Below are 11,791 nucleotides of genomic sequence, written 5' to 3'. Positions count from 1 at the left end.
CTCATCATTATGCTTTGAATTGCTGTGCCTTATTCATTTTATGTCGTTATTAGGCTGTCAATAGCTTAGACTGGCCATCCGATAATTTGACAAAGCCGCTGAACTTGTACGGTCCAGAGTTGGAGCTTGCTCAAGGAGTGACCTCATTGGAGCTGAGCGCTTCGGATCCTGAGCTCGATTTGACACCTGAAGTTCCGGTTGATTCAAAAGAACTCCGCAGCTACCTTCGTGGTGATGACCTTCCGTGGTGATAAGTAGGTGTTGCCTTAGTCACGTGTTACTGGATAATATGCCTTGGTAGTAATGAGTAGGTGCAAGCTTTGTCAAGTGTTACCGGATAATATGTAGTCATGGAGCTGTCTAACAAACTGTTACAAGTTCTGTCGTGTGCACTGTTGTGATGCTACGGATAATGTGATACTGCTCCTTTCAGGAGAATATTAAACTACATTTTGGATAATTGATTATGGGTACTTCTCAGAACCAATATTAAATATCAACTGTTTTTTTTGAAGTGTATCAATGTGTGCATTTTTTTAATGATGTGTGTTTTGTTCACATTATCATCTTACTAGAAAAGAATCTGACTTTATAGCTCTTTAGGTGAACAAACTAAAATAGAAACAAATGACAAAGAAAGTATTTTTTTCTTCAAGTTTGCCATCTACTTGTTTAGTTCACGTGCACTTTTTTCTTATTAAGTTTGCTAGGATCCAAACATTTGAATCTCTTCATACGTTTATCGTGTTGAGCTATTCTTCTGACTCAACAAATCTCACCTTTTTTTTCACAAAAAAATGTACATATTCCTTCAAGATGCTTTGTACGAAGTTCTTGAATTTGAAGCTGCTTACACCCACAAGCACATGCCGCACTAAGATGGAAACAGAAGCATGATAATTTTCTTCCATGCAACATCACCTTTGTCATCAAGATGTCGCCGCCAATAATGTGCACAAGGCAAAACAGATTTATTAAACAATAAGGGCTACGTTGATTCAAAGGAATTTTATAGGACTTCTGGAGGATTGAAATCCATAGGAAATTTTCCTACGTTGGTTCTTTGATTTATAGGATTGGATCCCATAGGAATTTTTTCTATGAAATCTTTTGTACTACATTTCATAGAAAATCTAACATCTACTTCAACCTCTTTACAATTTCTTTGTTTCTCTTGTGGCATCAAGCACTCCTTTGCTAATCCTTTAGTATTCAAGTGGGCACGCCACTCAAATCCTATACTTCTGTTGCTACTACGTTTTGAAAACCCTGTGAATCAAAGAGGCCCAAGTTATCTCCAAAATATGTTCTACCTATTACGTGTCTTCTGTGAGATTAGGTAACAGGAGCAACTCTTGCAGAGTCGCGATATTGGGGCGATCGGCATAATAACCGTTGATATGACTGTCTACCACAATACTGTTTGCCCGGCTACATTATGGATAGGTCCCTTGTGGATTATCAAATCTTAGTTAACACTTTGAAAAATATGTTTGGTGTCACTTCTGTTTTCTTTTTATTTTGGACTTGTAATGTTCAATTTGTAAAGATTTTTTTTACATAAAAAGGCATAATCAATGTATTTATGCATATGCTTTGTTGCTGGAACGCATATACACATGCTTTTTCATTCTCGCTTGCAACTTCTTGTGCACTTTCAATAACCAGCCATTACATTTTGTTTGGAAGGATAATATTTAAAAATGAATTTTATTTTAGACCGTTACTAGTATGATGCTCACATGGTTGCATTTGCTGTTGCTTTGATATCCATTGTCTGGGTCCCATGCATGTCAAATGAGCTAAGTTCTACACATTGACCTACTAAATATGTGTGTAAAAAATTACAATAACAGGTGTTAGTTTAACCCAATACCTTGTAAACATGAATTTTTTTTGGCTCCTGTTGCAACACATGGGCACTCACCATGTCTCTGAAAAAGTAAGCCTACATATGCTCGCACCTACTCTCTCTCTATATATATCCCTTGTTAATGGGCGTGCTAAGCAACTAACTTGGTTCTGCGCACTGCTTGATTATATGCATCATCCCATTATTATCTCCACATCTAAGGAGAATCCATATGTGAGTTGCTCCTTAATCCGACGCTTGCTAGATTCATCCACAGGAAACCTTAAACACTCGGGGGATATGGCTTTGCACTCCTCACATGGGTCTTTATCATGCAGTTCGATTCTCTTCAAGCCCATAGATCTTTTCATGACAAGTCTTATATAGTTCATCACCTTCTCATCCTCCGAAAACCCTTTCATGAACAGCAGCTTCAAGTTCAAATGCTTGAAACTGGAGGTTTCCCACACCAAGTCGGTCTTCTTGGCAATATCCTCAAACTTGTTGGGTTCACAAGAGTGTCGAGATAACTGCATGGACCCAACAACAAAAGAAACGGCAAATATTACATATAAAATCAGCATCAACCTCAATACTAGTTTTCAAGATGCAGTACAGCGACAGATCGGTAGCTACAAAAACTTACAAGTAAATGTACTACTCCCTCCAATCAATATTAATTGATGCTGCTCTAGCACAACTTTAGTTCTAAGTTGTACTAAACCTGCATCAATATCGGAGGGAGTACTATTCAAAAAAATGCATTGAGCTTCATATTAGTATTTAAAGATAGGCCCTCATATGGTTTTAGGGGAATCTGCATACAGCTCTCTGAAACAGGAATGACGCTGTATATGGTACCTATGCAATTATATCATGATCTGTAGAAATTTGAAGGAATTCTAACATTATCTTGCATGGAAATTCTCTCCCAAGAAAATCCATGTTTAAGAATTTCTACCTTTTTGCATTGCATTGTCAATGATATCATTTAATGAATCTCATATTGCCTACATCCCAATGCGGCATGTAGTACCTTTCGTTAAAGCTGCGAGTGACTGAGTGTGTTTGCCTTGTGTTCTAGCTTGTGCAATACAACTAACTTATTTTCCACAAGTGCTTTTGTTTGCAATAAAACTAACTATTTACACTTGCACATACCCTGCTCTCATCTTTATTATTGGTGACAGAAGAGCGTTAGTGGCATGCTGGTATATAGTTAGTGCTGAAAATGCATAAACATGTCAAAGAAAAAAAATATCAAGTGGGCAAATGGCATAGAAAATCTTAATTAACAGACTTACATAGAAGTTCTTCAGTGAAGGTGCAGCTTTAAGGATAAAGAATGTCCAATTCAAATCACACTCAGCAAAGACATTGTAGATATAAACATCTCTAAGGCTACTGAATATACGTGTGAGCTGTTTAGGATCTTCCGGTTGAATCCAGATCTGCACTTGTAAAAAAACAAATATGGAGCATGCATGAGACGTGTAGCAATGTGTATATATACATTGAAATAATAGATGAACAAGGCATAGACGCAGAGTGAGTTGTAGCAGTAGAAACTTACCATCTGAGAGCAAAAATCCAGACACAAAGTCGAGAGGCTTCTTGTACTACTACTAGATAAACACTTGCTCAATGTGAATGGCTTCTGCCCAGACAGGGCAGCAGAGGCGAGGCTTACTTTCTCAAGTTGGGGAACAAAGCCACAAGATCGACATAGGTGTGGTCACAGCCCACCAAGTATCACAGAGCACTTGCTTCAGCTTAGGAAGACTTGCTAGATCAACCCGCACACACTCAAAGCAAAACAATTCAAGTTTCTGGAGCTCTGATGACAGGGCGTCTATGCTGAGGACAGATTTCGGACCCAATTTGCAGCATCTCAAGTTAAGGAACTGAAGCTTATCGCAAGCATTGAGGAGATTGGGGACATCCGAGTCTCCAAATGCAAGGTTGTGGAGAGTTAGTCTTGTGAGCCATCTGAAGGCGACAGGGCAAGAGTGGAAGAAGGACATGAACCGCTGTCCAAACAAGACAAGTTGAGCATTGCTTGGTCTCGCAAGATGCGTGAATATCACAAACTCGAGGCATTCAGTGTCGCCGTTCCTGGCCACATCCCCGACGGCATGGCCAATAGGGCACAAGAAAAGTTTTGAAAGGTAAAAGGTAAGTCTCAGGCTCTTGATGGAACGGCCGCCGCATTCGCACGTGGACGATAGCAATCTCCTCGTCGTCTCCGTGTACGCCCCCATGATCTGACCCAGCGTGACGTAGCTAGCGCTCTGAATGTCAGATACACCTATGAGCAGACAAGAGAGCTGGTGAGGGAGGTGTCTCCACCGTTTGGAGAGCGATCCGGTCCGAATCGCACTGCGCACCGGAAGGAGTTCAAGGATTCGGATAAGGATGTCCCTAGGGAGCGCACTGATTCTGTCCTCGGCATCTTGGCTCTGCAAAACCAAAAGGAGAGAATATTAGTAGCAAGACAAAACGGGCTAGAAGAAGAGAGGGGGCAGTGAATTTACCATGATTTGATTGGATGCCGCAGCAGATGGATGCACAGCCTAGGTTTGTTTTGTTGCACAAAAAAACTTGCTACTAATATTGGATGCCGCCACGGATTCCATTCCATTGTTAGGCATAGCGGGACAGATCCGATCTAAACGGCGCGCGCCCGATATTGACGCGGGTTGGATTTAGCAGAGTAATATTAATCATGAACGGCAAGATGCTCGTAACACTAGAGCGAATCCAAATAATTACCAGAAGAACTCACTGTTGAATTCCAGAAAATTGAGCTACCCCTAACTGCTGAATACGGAGAGGGTCGAAAGAGGCGGATCTGGATAAGGATAAGGCGAGCGTCGGATCTGGAGGGAGCGGCCTGGAAAGGAGACAGGGTCGCGGTGGAGACGAACCCCGCGTATGGTGGCGGGGACGACAAGCCCAACGATGAACGGAGGCGGCAGCCTCGTCCGACCAGGTTGGGAGTGACTGGGTTGGGGTGGGCGAGGAGGATGGGCAAAAGAATTGACATCACACACATTGCTTTTTAACAAGGGACGTGGGTGCTCTAAAAGTTCCGTCATACTTTGTCGTGTGTTATTTCTTTATTTTATTTATTCTGGACCCTGATTAGGGGTATCGTTGCTAACTTTTTTTTTCCGAGGGACCTTAGCTTTATAGAAGGGAGAAAAATATGTACAAGAGTTATTACATTGCGCTAGTTGATGGTCACAAGCCGACCCCAACCAAACCTCCACTCCACTCCTAATACTACTCTACTACTCGGGTATCGGTCTTCCTCCAAATGCTCCTGCCCTAGCCCAAGTCCTTAAGTCGTCGAAGATCAAGTCCACAGTCTCCTATTCATTTTTGATTTGGTTCGATCCGAACACTCTTGCGTCCCTAACTGGGCAGCAGAAAAGAAGCTAGTTCCTCCACGACAGACTAGATGGTCTAGACTAGCATCAGGTTGACTCAGGTGCAGGGCAAATGGTGCTATTTTACGAGATTCGAAGGGAGGTTTTGTTGCAGCGGCCATGGATTATAAACCGAATGCAATGGACGCTCCAACGATGGAGGCGTTTGCGCTATTATTGGGACTACGACTTGCTGAGGAGATGGGCATTTTTTCTTTGTCCATTGAGAGTGATTCTATGGAGATTGTTCAAGCTATCCAGAATCCGGATGACTACCGGACGTCAGGTGCGGTAATTACTGACGATTGTCGAAGGTTGATGAGTTCTTTCGGCAAGGCGACAATAAATTATTGTGTGCGTGATGTAAACGAGTGCGCTCATACTATTGCTCGTTTTAGTTTTTTGGGTCAGGAGTCAAGGGTGTGGCTTGATAAACCTCATGATTTCCTGATTCCGCTTATTGTAAAGGATACGATTATGAATTAATTAAAGTCGCCGAAGTTTAAAAAAATTCACTTTCTCAACTGATCTTAATTTTTTTTACAAACTGCCATTTGGTGTGGCGCCTGACAGTCGGGCGCTACACTTCACTATGTAGCGCATTTGTCTTAGGCGCCGCACGCTCGGCCAGCGTGGTAGCCCGAGGCCAGGCGCGGCCCCACGTCCAGCCGTGCAGCGCCTAAGGCATAGGAGCCACACATGTAATGTGCAGCGCCTAGCGCTTAGGCGCTGCACATTGACTTAAGCCGCATTGGGCCAGCCCTCCCCAGGCAGTTGCTCTCTGTCAACAGAGAGCAGCAGCGGCGCTCCCTTCAACCCCCTCCCCCACACCCCTCTTAGATATGGAGATTTCAGCCGTGGAATCGATCTCTAATCCCTCCTACTATGTAAACTCCTTCGCTCCCTTTCTTTTCCTTCGTAAATTCGTTTCCATTTTAGAGATTTGTCCAAGATTGGGTGGAACCCTTGATTTGCTTGGTTTGGATCTTTATTTGTCTATGATCGGGTGTTGTGATTTAGGATGTGTAAGTACTACCCTAGTATTGTTCATTAGTTCACAATATATGATTCTTGTTAGTGAAACCCTAGATTATTTAGTTTTTTTAGATATATATGCGATGCCTAGTACTGTAGATAATTATGAGATGTTGAGTTTTGTAGCTATATATGATATGTTGAGTTTATTGGAAATATGAGATGTTGAGTTTTTTTAGATACATATGACATAGGAGATATATATGAGAATTTTTCAAATGAGTATTGTAAATCATTTATTCATTGTGTGAGAAGGAGATGTTGAGATTCCTGTAGAAGAATACATATGAGGTGTTTAGATGAATACATATGAGATGTTTAGTGTATACCGATATTTGAGATGAACTCATATATGTTTATTGTTTGAACTTTGCAAGGATGGTTTGCCTTCTCAACGATGCCTACGACACACGACACCGGGCCTACATGATGCGCGAGAAGGGGATGCTAATAATGAGTAATCTATTTTTTTTTTGCAAATTTGTCTTAAGTTGAAATTGACATGCCCTAAGGTTTGTCAGTACTTGTTTTTTGCAGAAGCTTGAACCTCTGAAGATTCGTATCACGGGGTCTCAGGTCCTGTCATGCCCTATGATGAGCGGTACACACCCTACATCCAGCAGGCAAGACTCCTCCCGTGGATTCAGTTGGTCAGCCGGTCCACGCCGAACCTCAACGCTCCACTGGTGTCCTCTCTTGCTGATCGGTGGAGGCCGGAGACGCACAGTTTCCATTTTCGGACTGGGGAGATGACTGTGACGCTCCAGGATGTCTCCTTGATCACCGGTCTTCCTATCGACGGGAGGCCTCTCTGTATGAGCACCGATTCTGGTGGGTGGCGCCAGTAGATGACTGCTCTTATCTGTATGGCTCCTACCGAGGCTGAGGCTGATGTAGAGGAGGGAGAAGAGAAGAAGAAGAAGGAAAGGAAAGCAGCCAGAGCTACTTTCACATGGATTCAAGCAAACTTTGCGCATTGCCGTAGTTGAACTCCATGATACTTCGGTCATTGTGATTGGTCCAAGTATGGCTGAAACCAAGGAGCTCATGTATTATTTTACAAACCAGCGGAAACATAAACTTGTATGGGTAGAGACAACTGAAAATAGAAGGCTACCAACACTACTGGAATCAGGATCTTTGCCGTCAGCTAGTTCTTTGCCGCATGCTAGCTGACGGCAAAGGAGGTCTTTGCCATCAACATACAGAAAGCTGACGGCAAAGAAAGAGCGGACGACAAAGATGCTCTTTGCCGTCAGCCAGCTCTTTGCCGTCTGCTAGCAGACGGCATAGAAGTTCTGCTGTCTGCTAGCAGACGACAAAGAGGGAGGGTGGCATACTATTGAGGGCCACCTAACTGCCACTTTCTTTGCCGTCCGCTAGTAGACGGCAAAGAAAATGGCGAACTAACATCCGTTAGCTAGACTCTTTGTCGTCCGCTAGCAGATGGCAAAGAGCTGTGACCTAAACTAATAAGCGGCCAGCCCCACGTCCCTCTCTCCCCCCTCTCTCTTCCTCCCTCATCACACCCGCGCCACCGCCCCGTCCCGTGCCGCCCCCGTGATAACCCACAAGTATAGGCGATCACAACATTTTTCGATAAGTAAGAGTGTCGAACCCAACGAGGAGCTAAAGGTAGAATAAATATTCCCTCAAGTTCTATCGACCACCGATACAACTCTACGCATGCTTGACGTTCGCTTTACCTAGAACAAGTATGAAACTAGAAGTACTTTGTAGGTGTTGTAGGATAGGTTTGCAAGAATATAAAGAGAAAGTAAATAAAAAGTAGGGGTTGTTTAGATAAAGAAGAAATAAAGTAAATATAGTGAGTGTGGAAAAGTGGTGGTAGGAGTTGCGAAATTGTCCCTAAGAAATTGACTACTTTACTAGACCGATAGCAAGTATTATGTCGGAGAGGCCACTGCTAGCATGTCATCCCTGACTTGGAATTCTATGCACTTATGATTGGAACTATTAGTAAGCATCCGCAACTACTAACGTTCATTAAGGTAAAACCCAACCATAGCATTAAGATATATTGGCCCCCCTTCAATCTCGTATGCATCAATTTCTATGCTAGGTTGAAGCTTCTGTTACTCTTGCCCTCCAATACATAGTCCTATCAACATACAACTAACCCTATGGTGTGATCCACGCGCACGCTCATATGATGGGCACCAAAGGATAGCAACATAAACACAAGCAAATTAAATCAATCATAGCAATTCATCAACCACCGATAGGACAACTAAAATCTACTTAGACATCATAGGATGGCAACACATCATTGGATAATAATACGAAGCATAAAGCACCACGTTCAAGTAGAGGGTACAGCGGGTTGCGGGAGAGTGGACCGCTGTAGATAGAGGGGGGAAGGTGATGGAGATGTTGGTGAAGAAGGCGGAGGTGTTGGTGTAGATCGCGGTGATGATGATGATGGCCACGACGGCGTTCCGGCGCCACCGGAAGAGAAGGGGAGAGGGGGCCCTTCGTCTTCTTCTTCCTTGACCTCCTCCCTAGATGGGAGAAGGGTTTCCCCTCTGGTCCTTGGCCTCCATGGCATGGGAGGGGCGAGAGCCCCTCTGAGATTGGATCTGTCTCTCTGTCTCTCTCTGTTTCTGCGTTCTGTCTGCTGCCCTTTCACCGTTTCGTATATATATGGAGATCCGTAACTCCGATTGGACTAAAACCTTCGCCGTGATTTTTTTACCAAAAATTAGCTTTCTTGCGACCAAAGAAGGGCATGAACCACCTTAAGGGTGGACCACAAGGGTCAGGGGCGCGCCTAGGGGGGTGGGGCGCGCCCCCTGCCTCGTGCCCACCTCAGACATCGTCTCGCGTTGATCTTTCTCCCAGATTTTCCAAATATTCCAAAAATAAGCTCCGTCCGTTTTTATCCTGTTTGGACTCCGTTTGATATGGATATTCTGCAAAACATAAAACATGCAACAAACAGGAACTGACACTTGGCACTGGATCAATATGTTAGTCCCAAAAATAATATAAAAAGTTGCCAAAAGTATATGAAAGTTGTAGAATATTGGCATGGAACAATCAAAAATTATAGATACGACGGAGACGTATCAGCATCCCCAAGCTTAATTCCTGCTCGTCCTCGAGTAGGTAAATGATAAAAAAGATAATTTTTGATGTGGAATGCTACCTAGCATAATCTTGATCATATGTCTAATCATGGCATGAATATTAAGACACGAGTGATTCAAAGCAATAGTCTATCATTTGACATAAAAGCAATAATACTTCAAGCCTACTAATAAAGCAATCATGTCTTTCAAAATAACATGGCCAAAGAAAGTTATCCCTACAAAATCATATAGTTTGGCTATGCTCCGTCTTCACCACACAAAATATTCAAATCATGCACAACCCCGATGACAAGCCAAGAAATTGTTTCATACTTTTGATGTTCTCAAACTTTTTCAACTTTCACGCAATACATGAGCGTGAGCCATGGACATAGCACTATAGGTGGAATAGAATGGTGGTTGTGGAGAAGACAAAAAGGAGAAGATAGTCTCACATCAACTAGGCATGTCAACGGGCTATGGAGATGCCCATCAATAGATATCAATGTGAGTGAGTAGGGATTGCCATGCAATGGATGCACTAAGAGCTATAAGTGTATGAAAGCTCAGACTGAAAACTAAGTGGGTGCGCATCCAACTTGCTTGCTCATGAAGACCTCGGGCGTTTGAGGAAGCCCATCATCGAAATATACAAGCCAAGTTCTATAATGAAAATTCCCACTAGTATATGGAAGTGATAACTCAAGAGTCTCTCTATATGAAGAACATGGTGCTACTCTGAAGCACAAGTGTGGTAAAAGGATAGTAACATTGCCCCTTCTATCTTTTTCTCTCATTTTTTTGTTTTTTTGGTGGGCTTCTTTGGCCTCTTTTTTTATTTGGGCTTCTTTGGCCTCTTTTATTTTTTTTGTAAAGTCCGGAGACTCATCCCAACTTGTGAGGGAATCATAGCTTCCATCATCCTTTCCTCACATGGGGCAATGCTCTAATAATGATGATCATCACACTTTTATTTACTTACAACTCAATATTACAAGTCGATACTAGAACAAAATATGACTCTATATGAATGCCTCCGACGGTGTACTGGGATGTGCAATGATCTAGCATAGCAATGACATCAAAAAACGGACAAGCCATGAAAATATCATGCTAGCTATCTTACGATCATGCAAAGCAATATGACAATGAATGCTCAAGTCATGTATATGATGATGATGGAAGTTGCATGGCAATATATCTCGAAATGGCTATGAAAATGCCATAATAGGTAGGTATGGTGGCTGTTTTGAGGAAGGTATATGGTGGGTTTAAGGTACCGGCAAAAGTTGCGTGATACTAAAGAGGCTAGCAATGGTGGAAGGGTGAGAGTGCGTATAATCTATGGACTCAACATTAGTCATAAAGAACTCACATACTTATTGCAAAAGTCTATTAGTTATCGAAACAAAGGACTACGTGCATGCTCCTAGGGGGATAGATTGGTAGGAAAAGACCATCGCTCGTCCCCGACCGCCACTCATAAGGAAGACAATCAATAAATAAATCATGCTCCGACTTCATCACATAACGGTTCACCATACGTGCATGCTACGGGAATCACAAACCTCAACACAAGTATTTCTACTAATCCACAACTACCCACTAGCATGACTCTAATATCACCATCTTTATATCGCAAAGCTATTGCAAGGAATCAAACATATCATATTCAGTGATCTACAAGTTTTATGTAGGATTTTATGACTAACCATGTGAATGACCAGTTCCTGTCATCTCTCTAAATAGATATAAGTGAAGCAAGAGAGTTTAATTCTTTCTACAAAAGATATGCCCACGCTCTAACAAATATAAGTGAAGCAAAAGAGAATTCTACAAATGGCGGTTTTCTATGTAAAGAGAAACAGGCAATCCAAACTTCAAATGATATAAGTGAAGCACATGAAGCATTCTATAAAGCCATACTCAAAAGATATAAGTGAAGTGCTATGAGCATTCTATAAATCAACCAAGGACTATCTCATACCATCATGGTGCATAAAAGAAAAGTGAAAACTAAATGCAAAAGATGCTCCAAGATTGCACATATCGCATGAACGAAACAAATCCGAAAACATACTGATACTTGTTGAAGAAAGATGGGATGCCCCCAAGCTTAGACGCTTGAGTCTCCTTGAATATTTAATTGGGGTGCCTCGGTCATCTCCAAGCTTAAGCTCTTGCCTCTCTTCCTTCTTCTCACATCGAGACCTTCTCGATCAACGAACACTTCATCCACACAAAACTTCAACAGAAAACTCGGTAAGATCCGTTAGTATAATAAAGCAAATCACTACTCTAAGTACCGTTGCAAACCAATTCATATTTTGTTTTTGCATTGTGTCTATTGTAATATAAATTTTTTCATGGCTTAATCCACT

The 11,791-nt window shown here is 42.3% G+C and overlaps 1 protein-coding gene across 1 annotated transcript; it reads right to left on the bottom strand.

Annotated features, from left to right (window-relative positions):
• Window positions 1-1,911: 1,911 nt before the first annotated feature.
• LOC123070339 (uncharacterized) lies at window positions 1,912-3,582 on the bottom strand. The gene is made up of 3 exons (XM_044493528.1): window positions 3,426-3,582; window positions 3,157-3,303; window positions 1,912-2,382 (listed from the first exon to the last, which is right to left on the bottom strand). Exons 1-3 carry the CDS (start codon window positions 3,426-3,428, stop codon window positions 2,047-2,049), a joined length of 486 nt encoding a protein of 161 aa, XP_044349463.1. The 5' UTR covers window positions 3,429-3,582; the 3' UTR covers window positions 1,912-2,046.
• Window positions 3,583-11,791: the final 8,209 nt, after the last annotated feature.

Source organism: Triticum aestivum, chromosome 1A (genome assembly GCF_018294505.1).
Source record: "Triticum aestivum cultivar Chinese Spring chromosome 1A, IWGSC CS RefSeq v2.1, whole genome shotgun sequence".
NCBI classification, from domain to species: Eukaryota; Viridiplantae; Streptophyta; class Magnoliopsida; order Poales; family Poaceae; genus Triticum; species Triticum aestivum.
This window is presented reverse-complemented; position numbering and strand designations above follow the sequence as displayed.

Bases quoted from the DNA above. Each gene is read 5' to 3' on its own strand.
- LOC123070339 (XM_044493528.1), bottom strand. The intron at 2,383-3,156 runs GTAAGTCTGTTA...GGGTCCATGCAG, and splicing joins CTTCACTGAAGAACTTCTAT to TTATCTCGACACTCTTGTGA.